Source organism: Leucopleurus acutus, assembly GCF_964270905.1.
Source record: "Leucopleurus acutus genome assembly, chromosome: 10".
NCBI lineage: Eukaryota > Metazoa > Chordata > Mammalia > Artiodactyla > Delphinidae > Leucopleurus > Leucopleurus acutus.
The window spans coordinates 52,021,638-52,038,031 of record NC_139153.1 but is presented as its reverse complement, the minus strand read 5'-3'; the positions used below and the strand labels follow the sequence as shown (position 1 = coordinate 52,038,031).

The 16,394-nt window shown below is 38.2% G+C and overlaps 1 protein-coding gene across 4 annotated transcripts in view; it reads right to left on the bottom strand.

Annotated features, from left to right (window-relative positions):
• Window positions 1-16,394, bottom strand: part of CLASP2 (cytoplasmic linker associated protein 2) — a 189,952-nt gene that overhangs the window by 104,273 nt on the left and 69,285 nt on the right. For all 4 annotated transcript variants that reach the window (XM_082848265.1, XM_082848267.1, XM_082848266.1 and 1 more), the window contains exons 9-10: window positions 3,478-3,557; window positions 1,110-1,202 (exon numbers count right to left, since the gene is read on the bottom strand). In XM_082848265.1, coding sequence (XP_082704391.1) covers window positions 1,110-1,202; window positions 3,478-3,557 — 173 coding nt within the window. The remainder of the gene's footprint in view (window positions 1-1,109; window positions 1,203-3,477; window positions 3,558-16,394) is intronic.

Below are 16,394 nucleotides of genomic sequence, written 5' to 3'. Positions count from 1 at the left end.
GGGGTCACAGGATGGTTCAACATACACTAGTCAATGTGGTCAAAAACCATATGATCATCTCAACAGATGCAGAAAAAACATTTAGTAAAATTCAACATCCATTCATGATAAAAACTCTTATCAAATTGGGTATAAAAGGAACATATCTCAACATAATAAAAGCTATTTTTGCCAAACCCACAGCCAATGGTTTATGCCAAACTCAAACCCAATACTCAATGGTGAAAAGCTGAAAGCCTTCCCACTAAAATCTGGAACAGGACAGGATGGCCTCTCTACCACTTCTATTCAACTTAGAAGTCTTAGCCACAGAAATCAGACAAAAAAAGAAATTAAAGGTATCCAAACTGGAAGGGAAGAGGAAAATTGTCACTATATGCAGATGACATGATAATTCATATAGAAAACCCTAAAGATCCCACACAAAAACTATTAGAACTGATAAACGAATTCAGCAAGGTACCAGGATACAAAATTAGCATACAGAAATCTGTTGCATTTCTTTACATTAACAATAAACTATCAAAAAGAAAAAGTAAAAAAAAAAAAAAATCCCTTTATAAATCACATAAAAAAAAAAAAAAACCTAGGAATAAACCTGAACAAGGAGATGAAAGACTTATATGCTGAGAACCATAACACGTTGATAAAGGAAACTAAAGATGATTCAAAGAAATCATCCCATGCTCTTGGATTGGAAGAATTAATTACTGTTAAATGGCCATATTGCCCAAAGTAATCTACAGATTTAACGCCATCCCTATGAATTTACATTCCCATCAACAGTGCAGGAGGGTTCCCTTTACTCCACAACTATGTAACCCTAATGAGAGTCATGGTCCCTGGGCATCAATGAAGTTCAAAAAGTAGCACATGGGGAGACACTAACAAATGGGTGAGATAGGCTCCACCTGATTAGCAAAACAGAAAAAAATGGACCCTAACTAAGAAAAGGCCTATTATCTCAATGTGTTTTCCAGAAAGAAATGTTACCTATCAGACTCTCTATTTCATAAGCAAATACCAGATAGTACTACTATTGAATTTCCAAGTTTTTGAAAAAGAACATTGAAAAAACAAGGAGAGGGATAAGAAAATAAAAAACTTACTGCATTGGCACGCTGATCCCAGTCATGTTTGTCATCTGACAAAATTTCCCTGATTTTATTTAATGTTTCTTCAAGTTCTCGACTAGAATAGATCTTAAAGAAAAGATGCAAAATTATAACATTAATATTTCTTGCCACAGCAAAATTATGCCCTCATGTTCAAATAATCTTTCCAATAATAGTATTATTTCCCATTCTAGCACCATTTTTAAATGGAGAATGAAAATACATTATAGATAATAATAAAATAAAATGCTTTGTCTTCCTTACCTATTACCCAGGTAAGGGTATTTCTCCATTCATGAGTAACTTCAAATATACTTTTAAAGTACTTTGTCATTTAAAAAACAAAATGCAAATATCCTACAGATTACTAAAAACAGGACTGAGTTCTCAAAATGACTTCAGGTATATAACATATCTATTGCATCCGTATACTTATTATACAATATTGCAAAAGGACATGTTTTAGGTTAGTCCCTGCTCTGACCCTCTCAATAGACTGTAGCCAGGAGAGCTACATGCTTTATTCCCTCTGGAGCTAACTGTCTGCCAAACACCATTATCCTTTCATTCACTTAACAAATATTCACATAACAGGGATGTAACATTCTAGGCACTAAGGACACTATGGTGAGCAAAAAATAGGCATGGTCTTTGCCTTATGGAACTTATAATCTAGTCAGGGAAAGAAAAAAATTAATCAAATGATATAAAATATGAAATTGCAAATAGAAAGTATCACCAAGGAGAAGCACATACTGCCATGAAAGTATACATACAATAGGGGGTTTGAACTAGTTAGGAAAGTCAAGCTTGAATTGAGAGCTAAAGCATGAGGCAGACATCATTAGACAAAATAGAGAAAGATCAGCCTTCCCTGCAGTGAACAGCACGTGCAAAGGCTCTGTGACTGAAAGAAACTGAAAGAAGGCCAAGTACAGTAGTAAAGAGTGCAAAGGGGATCAGGGGAAGAGACAGTGACCCAAGGCCTGAGTCAGTCAGTGCACAGTATTTCTCTACATCACAGTCAAGGTTCAGAGGGGGCAAATGACCTAAATTAGTTCAGTTAGAGTGAATTTCAAAGTTTAACATGGTCAACTGCGGAAGAGGCAGAGGGTACTAAGGGAGTGAGGCTCGGACAGCTGCAGCCATGTTGCTGACCATGAGGGAAGACGATGCAGAAGAATCCAGAAATGAGACATAAGAAAGAATGGGGTCCTAGATACCATCTGAGTAGTACAAACAGATACTGCCAACAAATAGGCCCTATTTATATTTTCCACTTTCAATGGCCATTAAATTCCCCTTTTACTTAAAACAAAAACTTGCCAAAAACAAGAGTACAAAGGGGAGCAAGGCATGAGACAAGGCTGAAGAGACAGGAGTGGAACCAGATAAACATTTGTTACAGAGTGATTACTGGAGGCTTCTGAGCCTTTCCTGCCTCCCACTTTCCCTTCACAAAAGTCCTTCTGCCATATTTAAAAAGAAAGGCAGGTTCCTCTCCCACTCCTAATCTTATTATGATGCTTTGCTCTGGAATACAATGCCAGGCTCCCGCTTCCCTAACAAGGGAAAAAAGGGCCGACTCAAAAATTTACTTCAGTGAGGGGGTACATAATTTTTTAAACATTCTTTTAGAGGGCATACAGAGAGAAGAAGTTTGAATACCACTAAGTTAGGAATTGGCTGCAATAAAATAATTCCTAGGTTTCTAACTTGTGTAACTGATTAGGTTTCCACATATAAAACACTGGAAGAGTAGGTTTGAAAGGGGAAGATCATGAGTCCAGTTGTGGGCACGTTGAATTTGAGATGCCTCTGAGACATCTAAAAGGAGATGTCAAATAAACAATCAGTGGAAAAATTAGTTTCGCACTAAAGAGAGTTCTGGCTGAGCGATAAAAACCTGTGCATTACCTATGTAAAGGCAGGAAGTAAAGCCATGGATTTGAAGGAAGGAAGGAAATGGAGAGCGAGAAGAGAGGCCCAGAACCAACCCTTAAGAAATCTCAGTATTCAACAGTCAAGTAAAGAAGGATGTGGCTTTAAAGGAGAAAGAGATGAAGTGGACAGAAAAGTAGGAGGAAAAAAAATGGAAGAACATTGTATCACAGGCACCTTTAAAAAAAAAAAGTGGATGTAGTTGGACACTGCAATGTAATATGATTCAATGATATGGATTCAATTTTATTTCAGCCTCACTGAAAAAATCACTTGGAAGTCTAATTGTACCAACAAATAATAGTTTGTTAAGTCAATTCAGGAAGAAAAGAATTTGGAAAACAGGGACAAAAATAAATAATATTACGAACAGGCACATAGGCAATATTCATGGGGAATGCCACTTCACTGGCAGCCTTACCTGTATAGAAGGGACATCTGTAAAAGCCTTTATAAAATCATCTTCATCAACTGCTCCGGCACCTCCTTCCTTAGAAGCACCTGATAATTAAAAATAAATTTATTTTTTAAAGTTTACTTTTAAGCATTTTAGCACTGAGAACACCATGAAAAATATTAACTCTTTTGATATGAAAAAGGCATAATTTTGAGACATTCCATTTTATAAGAAGGTATTAAAAAAATCTCCAACTTTTCAGAAAAGAGAAGGTACTTAGCAGTAGTTGATTAACTCTCTATAAGGTACTAGATGAGGCTGGTAGTAGAATCCAAACTATAAGAACACAGCCCTCTCATCCCTCATTCAATGCAAGACCAAGGACACAAGAAATACAGGTGAAAGGATAAACATTTAAAAAGCTGAGCAGTCAGTTTATATAACCCTAAATGTCAATAATGATGCCAAATAAGTGAGGCAGAGGATCCACATGTGCTGCAGTGGTCAGGAAAGCAAATGTGAAAGAAATGAGGGTCTTGAAATTAACTTTAAATACAAAAATGATTTTTTTATTGCACATACACAATAAAAAAGTAAACTTAATAGGCAGTAGTTGTTTAACAGCCAATAATTAGCTATTGTCTTTCAGCTCCAAATACACTATTTTATATTGTGATGCTGGGCCTAGGACTGAGCAAACCATTTTTCTGCTGATTCTAATGGTTTCCTGTTAAACTGTGTCAATAAGGATGCTGGAAAGAATGAGCTGAAGGAAGAAGGGACCTGCTCCTTCCTAACTACTTCCTCTTCTTGTCAGTAAAACCCTAGCAACTCTGGCAGGTTGCTCATTTCAGTAGCAGTTCCAGACTGCAGTTTTTCTAACATTCACTGAAACCAGCTCACTATGCCTGACAGAGACACCAGACAGCTAGTACCTGCTCCGCAGAGGTCAAGTCACAGCTCTGCAGGGCCTCTCCTCTAAGCCTCTATGTCTCAATAATTTTAAACTCATTTTGTTCTTCCAGCTTTAGGGGTAGGAGCTATTTACTGTGATTGCTACATCCATGATACTTTATTTTTTATTTTTATTTTTTTCAAATTAACCAGTATTTAAATGGGGAGGGGAGTTGTTTAGCAGAAGTAGTATGAATTATAAATATTATTTCCCGGGTAGTCAGCTGCTATATGTAATTGTTGTGCAGAAGACACTAAAATAGTGTCTTTGCTCTTAATGACAGTGGAGAAACCAGAATCAACAGAGGTAACTTGGTTTCATGGAGAACTGTCGTCACAAAGCTCAACTAAGGAATCTTAACACGGCTGCTGAGAGTACTGTGGTATAGGTAGCTGGGGAGGAGACACCTGTTTGGGGGGGAAGGAGAATAAAGCCAGGAAGGCTCTGCACTGATGGATTGTGAAGCCGGCAGAAGGGTCAGTAATCTTCTCGCCTCCTCGGCCTCTTCCATGATACTTTAGTGTTCTCTTCTTGCATTCTTAATTCATCAATACCCATTTAACAAATTATATTAAATTCTCTCTGCAAAAATAACTTGTGGATTCTGTCTTCTAACTGAAATCTGGCTGATAACTCTATTATTTATTTTCTTTGTGGTAAAAATCCAACACATGAAATGGTATTCAAATACCTAAGATGTACATTCCAACGGACAATTCACTTAAAAAATCTCTCTGGTTAAAAAATTAAACAGAGGAGGAAGGCGCTTCGGCTAGCCCGATGGTCGAGTCGTGGAATTGCTTGGGCCGGCTTCTCCGTGCAGCCAGCCTTTATGTCCTCTCCATGACCTCCTCCAGCTGCATTTTAGCCGTGTGGATGAAAAGCTTTTGGTGCTCCAGCCAGGAGGCAGGGCTCTGCCTCTGAGGTAGGAGAGCCAACTTCAGGACACTGATCAACAAGAGACCTCCCAGCTCCACATAATATCAAACGGCGAAAATCTCCCAGAGACCTCCATCTTAACACCAGCACCCAGCTTCACTCAACGACCAGCAAGCCACAGTGCTGGAAAACCTATGCCAAACAACTAGCAAAACAGGAACACAACCTCACCCATTAGCAGAGAGGCTGCCTAAAATCATAATAAGGCCACAGACACCCCCAAACACACCACCAGACATGAACCTGCCCACTAGAGAGACAAGATCCAGCCTCATCCACCACAACACAGGCACTAGTCCCCTCCACCAGGAAGCCTACACAACCCACTGAACCAACCTTAGCCACTGGAGACAGACATCAAAAACAGGAGGAACTACGAACCTGCAGCCTGCAAAAAGGAGACCCCAAACACAGTAAGATAAGCAAAATGAGAAGACAGAAAAACACACAGCAGATAAAGGAGCAAGATAAAAATGCACCAGACCTAACAAATGAAGAGGAAATAGGCAGTCTACCTGAAAAAGAATTCAGAATAATGATAGTAAGGTTGATCCGAAATCTTGGAGATAGAATGGACAATAGATTGGACAAAATGCAAGAATCAGTTAACAAGGACCTAGAAGAACTAAAGATGAAACAAGCGACGATGAACAACACAATAAATGAAATTAAAAGTACTCTAGATGGGATCAATAGCAGAATAACTGAGGCAGAAGAACGGATAAGTGACCTGGAAGATAAAATAGTGGAAATAACTACTGCAGAGCAGAATAAAGAAAAAAGAATGAAAAGAACTGAGGACAGTCTCAGAGACCTCTGGGACAACATTAAACGCACCAACATTCGAATTATAGGGGTTCCAGAAGAAGAAGAGAAAAAGAAAGGGACTGAGAAAATATTTGAAGAGATTATAGTTGAAAACTTCCCTAACATGGGAAAGGAAATAGTTAATCAAGTCCAGGAAGCACAGAGAGTCCCATACAGGATAAATACAAGGAGAAATACGCCAAGACACATATTAATCAAACTGTCAAAAATTAAATACAAAGAAAGCATATTAAAAGCAGCAAGGGAAAAACAACAAATACCACACAAGGGAATCCCCATAAGGTTAACAGCTGATCTCTCAGCAGAAACCCTACAAGCCAGAAGGGAGTGGCAGGACACACTGAGAGTGATGAAGGAGAAAAACATGCAGCCAAGACTACTCTACCCAGCAAGGATCTCATTCAGATTTAATGGAGAAATTAAATCCTTTACAGACAAGCAAAAGCTGAGAGAGTTCAGCACCACCAAACCAGCTTTACAACAAATGCTAAAGGATCTTTTCTAGGCAAGAAACACAAGAGAAGGAAAAGACCTATAATAACGAACCCAAAACAATTTAGAAAATGGGAATAGGAACATACATATCGATAATTACCTTAAATGTAAATGGATTAAATGCTCCCACCAAAAGACACAGATTAGCTGAATGGATACAAAAACAAGACCCTTATATATGCTGTCTACAAGAGACCCACTTCAGACCTAGAGACACATACAGACTGAAAGTAAGTGGATGGAAAAAGATATTCCATGCAAATGGAAGCCAAAAGAAAGCTGGAGTAGCAATTCTCATATCAGACAAAATAGACTTTAAAATAAGGACTATTAAAAGAGACAAAGAAGGACACTACATAATGATCAAGGGATTGATCCAAGAAGAAGATATAACAATTGTAAATATTTATGCACCCAACATAGGAGCACCTCAATACATAAGGCAAATACTAACAGCCATAAAAGGGGAAATCGACAGTAACACATTCATAGTAGGGGACTTAAACACCCCACTTTCACCAATGGACAGATCATCCAAAATGAAAATAAATAAGGAAACACAAGCTTTAAATGATACATTAAACAAGATGGACTTAATTGATATTTATAGGACACTCCATCCAAAAACAACAGAATACACATTTTTCTCAAGTGCTCATGGAACATTCTCCAGGATAGATCATATCTTAGGTCACAAATCAAGCCTTGGTAAATTTAAGAAAATTGAAATTGTATCAAGTATCTTTTCTGACCACAACGCCATGAGACTAGATATCAATTACAGGAAAAGATCTGTAAAAAATACAAACACATGGAGGCTAAACAATACACTACTTAATAATGAAGATATCACTGAAGAAATCAAAGAGGAAATCAAAAAATACCTAGAAACAAATGACAATGGAGACACAACTACCCAAAACCTGTGGGATGCAGCAAAAGCAGTTCTAAGGGGGAAGTTTATAGCAATACAAGCCCACCTTAAGAAGCAGGAAACATCTCGAATAAACAACCTAACCTTGCACCTCAAGCAATTAGAGAAAGAAGAACAAAAAGACCCCAAAGCTAGCAGAAGGAAAGAAATCATAAAAATCAGATCAGAAATAAATGAAAAAGAAATGAAGGAAACAATAGCAAAGATCAATAAAACTAAAAGCTGGTTCTTTGAGAAGATAAACAAAATAGATAAACCACTAGCCAGACTGATCAAGAAAAAAAGGGAGAAGACTCAAATCAATAGAATTAGAAATGAAAAAGGAGAGGTAACAACTGACACTGCAGAGATAAAAGAGATCATGAGAGATTACTACAAGCAACTCTATGCCAATAAAATGGACAATCTGGAAGAAATGGACAAATTCTTAGAAATGCACAACCTGCCAAGACTGAATCAGGAAGAAATAGAAAATATGAACAGACCAATCACAAGCACTGAAATTGAAACTGTGATTAAAAACCTTCCAACAAAGAAAAGCCCAGGACCAGATGGCTTTACAGGCGAATTCTATCAAACATTTAGAGAAGAGCTAACACCTATCCTTCTCAAACTCTTCCAAAATATAGCAGAGGGAGGACCACTCCCAAACTCCTTCTACGAGGCCACCATCACCTTGATACCAAAACCAGACAAGGATGTCACAAAGAAAGAAAACTACAGGCCAATATCACTGATGAACATAGATGCAAAAATCCTCAACAAAATACTAGCAAACAGAATCCAACAGCACATTAAAAGGATCATACACCATGATCAAGTGGGGTTTATTCCAGGAATGCAAGGATTCTTCAATATACGCAAATCTATCAATGTGATAAACCATATTAACAAATTGAAGGAGAAAAACCATATGATCATCTCAATAGATGCAGAGAGAGCTTTTGACAAAATTCAACACCCATTTATGATAAAAACCCTGCAGAAAGTAGGCATAGAGGGAACTTTCCTCAACATAATAAAGGCCATATATGACAAGCCCACAGCAAACATCATCCTCAATGGTGAAAAACTGAAAGCATTTCCACTAAGATCAGGAACAAGACAAGGTTGCCCACTCTCACCACTATTATTCAACATTGTTTTGGAAGTTTTAGCCACAGCAATCAGAGAAGAAAAGGAAATAAAAGGAATCCAAATCGGAAAAGAAGAAGTAAAGCTGTCACTGTTTGCAGATGACATGATCCTATACATAGAGAACCCTAAAGATGCTACCAGAAAACTACTAGAGCTAATCAATGAATTTGGTAAAGTGGCAGGATACAAAATTAATGCACAGAAATCTCTGGCATTCCTATATACTAATGATGAAAAATCTGAAAGTGAAATCAAGAAAACACTCCCATTTACCATGGCAACAAAAAGAATAAAATATCTAGGAATAAACCTACCTAAGGAGACAAAAGACCTGTATGCAGAAAATTATAAGACACTGATGAAAGAAATTAAAGATGATACAAATAGATGGAGAGATATACCATGTTCTTGGATTGGAAGAATCAACATTGTGAAAATGACTCTACTACCCAAAGCAATCTATAGATTCAATGCAATCCCTATCAAACTACCACTGGCATTTTTCACAGAACTAGAACAAAAAATTTTGCAATTTGTATGGAAACACAAAAGACCCCGAATAGCCAAAGCAATCTTGAGAACGAAAGAAGGAACTGGAGGAATCAGGCTCCCTGACTTCAGACTATACTACAAAGCTACAGTTATCAAGACGGTATGGTACTGGCACAAAAACAGAAAGATAGATCAATGGAACAGGATAGAAAGCCCAGAGATAAACCCACGCACATATGGTCACCTTATCTTTGACAAAGGAGGCAGAAATGTACAGTGGAGAAAGGACAGCCTCTTCAATAAGTGGTGCTGGGAAAACTGGACAGGTACATGTAAAAGTATGAGATTAGATCACTCCCTAACACCATACACAAAAATAAGCTCAAAATGGATTAAAGACCTAAATGTAAGGCCAGAAACTATCAAACTCTTAGAGGAAAACATAGGCAGAACACTCTATGACATAAATCACAGCAAGATCCTTTCTGACCCACCTCCTAGAGTAATGGAAATAAAAACAAAAATAAACAAATGGGACCTAATGAAACTTCAAAGCTTTTGCACAGCAAAGGAAACCATAAACAGGACCAAAAGACAACCCTCAGAATGGGAGAAAATATTTGCAAATGAAGCAACCGACAAAGGATTAATCTCCAAAATTTACAAGCAGCTCATGCAGCTCAATAACAAGAAAACAAACAACCCAATCCAAAAATGGGCAGAAGACCTAAATAGACATTTCTCCAAAGAAGATATACAGACTGCCAACAAACACATGAAAGAATGCTCAACATCATTAATCATTAGAGAAATGCAAATCAAAACTACAATGAGATATCATCTCACACCAGTCAGAATGGCCATCATCAAAAAATCTAGAAACAATAAATGCTGGAGAGGGTGTGGAGAAAAGGGAACACTCTTGCACTGCTGGTGGGAATGTGAATTGGTTCAGCCACTATGGAGAACAGTATGGAGGTTCCTTAAAAAACTACAAATAGAACTACCATATGACCCAGCAATCCCACTACTGGGCATATACCCTGAGAAAACCAAAATTCAAAAAGAGTCATGTACCGAAATGTTCATTGCAGCTCTATTTACAATAGCCCGGAGATGGAAACAACCTAAGTGCCCGTCATCGGATGAATGGATAAAGAAGATGTGGCACATATATACAATGGAATATTACTCAGCCATAAAAAGAAACGAAATTGAGCTATTTGTAATGAGGTGGATAGACCTAGAGTCTGTCATACAGAGTGAAGTAAGTCAGAAAGAAAAAGACAAATACCGTATGCTAACACATATATATGGAATTTAAGAAAAAAAATGTCATGAAGAACCTAGGGGTAAAGCAGGAATAAAGACGCAGACCTCCTAGAGAACGGACTTGAGGTTATGGGGAGGGGGAAGGGTGAGCTGTGACAGGGCGAGAGAGAGTCATGGGCATATACACACTAACAAACGTAGTAAGGTAGATAGCTAGTGGGAAGCAGCCACATGGCACAGGGATATTGGCTCGGTGCTTTGTGACAGCCTGGAGGGGTGGGATAGGGAGGGTGGGAGGGAGGGAGACGCAACAGGGAAGACATATGGGAACATATGTTTATGTATGACTGATTCACTTTGTTATAAAGCAGAAACTAACACACCATTGTAAAGCAATTATACCCCAATAAAGATGTTAAAAAAAAAATTAAACAGAAAATATCTCTTCAATTAAGTTTATCATCTACCAAAGGAAATATTAATACTGCAAAACTGGACTTAAAAAAAAATCATCCTAAAAAATAAAAAATACTCAGGATTTCCAAAGGTGTATAAAAAGCTCCTTATCTTAAAAACAAACAAAAACCTCAGAAGGTCTTTGTATATGCGTTTTAACAGCAATAAGAAATGGACCACAGAACAGCATAAAGTTTAAGGCAATATAAAACTGCAAATTAAAAGCAATGACAATTTCATAAACTAAAAGAGGAATGGATGTATGCTTGCTATAGGAAATTCAATTAGAAGAGTAAATAAATTATAGTTACTCCCTAGATATTAAAAAATCCAATAAAATAATAAAACTCCCAACCCCATAATCAGTACTAGTAACTAACTGATTACCTGAAAATAATCAGCTAAAGCAAAGAAACAAAAAGATAGCTAACCATATTATCTTAACATCTTATAAGATACTACATTCATTTACAATCTCTTAATATGGCAGGGTTTATTGCTTTCGACAGTGGGTCCTCTCATAGGAGTGCATATGCCTAGATTTTTACAATTTGTTCCCAGTCTTTCACAGTTGTCTTTGTCTAAGCCACTGAACAGAAATTTCCTTAGGGACTGGTCCTTACCAAGCAGTTCCTAAACATTCAATACAGTTTTCATAAAAACAAAGTTCTTTCCACATTCATTAATATATTTTGTTCCTTTATATTACCACTTCTTGCAAATTACTTTGTTACAATAATAAGAGCAACCATTAGGCAAGTTTGAGAACAAACAACTGACACCTAGAAAGTATACATCTCAAGTCGTAGAGGAGATCTGTGCAGATGTACCAGAGCAGAGCCAGTTAACAACCTTAGTGTACTAAAGTGTGGAAGACAGAAAGTTTTACAGAGGAATGGAGAAGTGAAGGGGAGATCAGTATGAAGGATTGCTACAGTGTATATGCAGTTTACTAAGGTATCATACATACAACAGAATGCTAACGTCGATACATTAACCCGCCAGCCATAACACAATGTCAAAATCCTTCAAGGGGATGCAGAGCATCTGAACAGATCCCAGATAAGGCCAGAAAAATGTGCCAATCACTAAGGACATACATAGGAAAGTCTAACTTTGAAAGTCACAATTTACTCTAATCATAATTTCTTTATTATGCAGTAATTTCTTATGACTAGGGCCAAATAAGCTAGTAGGGAGTGGTGGGGGAGTAGAATATAATGGCTTTTAAAAGTCCCACAGAAGATGCAGAGACAAATAAATGCAGCCTTGTGACTATCTCAGATGTGACAGTTAGGTCTCTAAACCTGGACATGGGCATTACCAAATTTGGTAAGAACTTGCATGGTCTGAATAGTTAACCCTAATCTACCTCACTCTTACCTTGGAGAATCACTTTGTTTAAGCAGAGGGGCTGCTAATGGGAGTGTTTGGGATATACGAATAGTGTAAAGACAGAGGACATTTTGAGCTCCCCATTCTAACCTTGCTTATACCTTGCATGTATTACAAGTAAACCTTTTTACAATCCATGTTTGCCTAATGTTTCTCCTCACCTTGGTTTTGACTGTCTGGCCTACAAAGTAGGAAAAGGATGCCTGCATAGGGAATAAACTGTTGAATGAACTGTTTTATCTCACAATCATCACTCCATTTTCTGATACAGCTTTAAAAAGTTCACCCAAAAATACTATAAAATCCCTTTAGCGCCAGCAAGGAGAATGAATTACATAAGAAGACAGTCAAAAAGAGTAATGGGCCACGAATAAACTGTTGAATGAACTGTTTTATCTTGCAATCATCACTCCATTTCCTGATACAGCTTTAAAAAGTTCACCCAAAAATACTATAAAATCCCTTTAGCACCAGCAAGGAGAATGAATTACATAGGAAGACAGTCAAAAAGAGTAATGGGCTTTAATGTCAAATATTACTGCAAGAAAAGGAGAATGAGTGTGCACACCAAGAGGAGATGTGTTTAGATAAATTACGTTTGAGAGCAGGAGCACAAGTAGAGGTTGGGCTGAAGGGACAAGCGAAGCTGGCTTCCAATTCTACTAAAGCTCTTTCAAATATAACTGTGTTAACAATCATACCAGAAAATATTAATGGGCTGAAACAGAACAGAAGAGCTTTGCCCAGCTGTCTAACCACTCTAAAACAGAGGTCAGTAATTTTTTTCTGTAAAAGACAAGAGAGCAAATATTTTAGACTTTATGGGCCATATGGTTCCTGTTGCCATTTCTCAACTCTGCCATTGTAGCCTGAAAGCAGCCACAGACAATATACAATGAACAAGGTTGTATTCCAATAAAGCTCTAGTTGTGGACACTGAAATTTGAATTTCATATGGTTTTCACACGTCATGCAATATTATCCTTCTTTTGACTATTTTTAATCATTTAAAGATGTAAAAAATATTCCTAGCTCATGGGTGAAACAAAAACAGACAGTTGGCTGGATTTGGCCTGTGCACTATAGTTTGCTGATCCCTGCTCTAGAATCCACTCTAAGCTGGTAATCACTTGGTTGGGAAGCAGAGGGAGGGGAAGGGGGATTAGAGGGTACTGTCATTCAGGAGATACCATGGTTTCTAGTGTGCCAGACTGCCTAGACGAGGCATTCTCAGAAATCCTCAAATACTACTTTAAAAGGTTCAAGTATAAAGAGAAAACTCCATTCTACTTAGTCCTTAACTACTAATAAGGTGAAGTGCTGGATACAATGGTGAATGAAACAAAGGGTAAAGTACAGATACAGGAGCAAGGAGAGCAAAGTTTTAGAGATGGAAAGAGGCAGATTCTTCTCATGCTACAGTGAAGCGACTAGCACTGAAGAGAAAGATAAATGCTGGAAAAACACATGGAGGGAAATATGGCAGGAACCTTGATGAAATTCATACAAAATTTATAATTTTTAAAGAGAGTTACACTAATGAAAGCACTATCAGTGCTTTTGAAGAGTGCTATGAAAAGACAGAAAAGCTTTCTGGATCCCCAACTTTCTAAGGGAAGTAGGTTGAAAACGACAATCAGCTGAAAACACAGGACATTTTGATACAAAAGAAGAAAAGATTTCGGGGGCAGAGCCCAGAGTCCAGGGCGAAACCAAGAACAGAAGAAAACACTGATTTAGAGAAGCACACCCAAAGAGAGAATGAAACCTTCATGATGGAACATTCATGACCCCTGTAATAAGGGAACTGACAGCAGGTTCCTGTTGGATTTCAAAATTGCTATAAATCAGTGACTACTATGAAGTTCCCATTCCTTCCCCCAACCTTTTTAAAGAAACTTATTTACTTAATTTATTTTTAAAAAATTTTTGGCTGCATTGGGTCTTTGTTGCCGTGCGCAGGCTTTCTCCAGTTGCGGCGAGCTGGGGCTACTCTTCGTTGCGGTGCACAGGCTTCTCATGGCGGTGGCTTCTCTTGTTGCAGAGCACAGGTTCTAGGCACACGGGCTTCAGTAGTTGTGGTTCACGGGCTTCAGAGCACAGGCTCAGTAGCTGTGGTGCACGGGCTTATTTGCTCCACGGCATGTGGGATCTTCCCGGACCAGGGCTCAAACCCGCGTACCCTGCACCGGGCAGGTGGATTCTTAACGACTGCGCCACCAGGGAAGCCCTCCTTCCTTTTTTTTTTTTTTTTTTTTTGCGGTACGCGGGCCTCTCCCGTTGCGGAGCACAGGCTCCGGACGCGCAGGTTCAGCGGCCATGGCTCACGGGTCTAGCTGCTCCGCAGCATGTGGGATCTTCCCGGACTGGGGCACGAACCCGTGTCCCCTGCATTGGCAGGCGGACTCTCAACCACTGCGCCACCAGGGAAGCCCCTCCCCTTTTTTTAATGGGAGTGTCTATTATGGTTTTTCTGTCCTGTATGTTGAGTATGTGGGGTGCAAGTAGATGTCTTTTTAGTTCAGAGGCCTCTGCATGGAGAGGAGCCACACCAGAGGATAGAAACCTCATGTATCTGGACCTGATGCAGATCAAAGGATCACAGACTTTGAGCCTGATGGTATAATTAGGATGAGACTTTGGGGAAATGTCCATGAATGCATTTTGTGTGTAGGAGGCGTGTAAATTATCGTGGTCAGAGGGCAAGCTGCAGTAGGCTGGCTGCAAGGGTAGCAGCAACAATTGCTCTCATTCTTGACAACTGCTCCTTTTACAATGTGACTTTGCAGATTTCCCTATTGAAAAGTGGAGTTCCCAGTAAAGAGGTGGAGAAGAGTAACTGAGAATTCTGGTTGAGACAAGACCTAGGAGAGGCTGAAGGGGTCCCTGATTGGTTATTCCCCAGTGTCCAGCAGAAAAAAAACTTCTCAGAGGAAAGCTTCTAGAATCCCCAATTTGGACCTAAAGGACTTCCACTAATTAAGTTCAAGCAACGAGCTCACAATCAAAGTTTAAATACATTTGATCCTTGAACAAAACAGGTTTGAACTATGCGGGTCCACTTAAACATTTTTTTTTTTTTAAAACACTGAGCTGTACACTTTGTCTAGCTATCTAGCTATCTATCTGTCCATCTATCTAACTATTTTTGGCCGCAGGGCCTGCAGGACCTTAGTTCCCTGACATTCCAATAAACCTTTATTTCTAAAACCAGATAGCAAGGACACATTTGGCCTGCTGGCTGTAATTTGCCAAATCCTGGTGTAGATAGAAAACCCAAAATAATATATAGTAAAATCATTAAAAATTAAACTTTAGCTAGGTGACTAGATATAAAATCAAAATATAATAATTGATTTCATTTCTATGCATCAGCAACAAAGTTAGAAATTTTAAATTAAGAAAATACTATGTCCAGGAACCTTGAGGGCATCATGCTGAGTGAAATAAATCAGACAGAGAAAGACAAATACAGTATGATCTCGCTTATATGTGAAATCTAAAAAACAAACAAACAAAAAAACAAGCACACAGATACAGAGAACAGATTGGTGGTTGCCAGAGGCAAGGGGTGGATGAAATAGGTGAAGGGAGTCAAAAGGTACAGACTTCCAGTTATAAAATAAATAAGCTATGGGATGTAAAGTACAGCATGGTGACTAGAGTTGACACTGTACCGCATGTTTGAAAGTTGCTAAGGGAGTTAATCTCAAAAGTTCTCATCACAAGGGAAAAAAAGCTCTGTAACTATGTATGGTGACAGATGTTAACTAGACTTATTGTGGTGATCATTTTGCAATATATAAAAATATTGAATCATTATATTGTACAACTGAAATTGATATAACGTTGCATGTCAACGATACCTCAATTTAAAAAAAAAAAGAAAATGCGTTGACTCTATAGATGAATTTGGGGAGAACTCACATCTTTGTAACACTGTTTTCCTATCCAGGAATGCAGTATGTCCATTTATTTATGACTTTTAAAATTTCTTTCAATGAAGTTTTACAATTAAAAAAAATACTATGCTTTTTG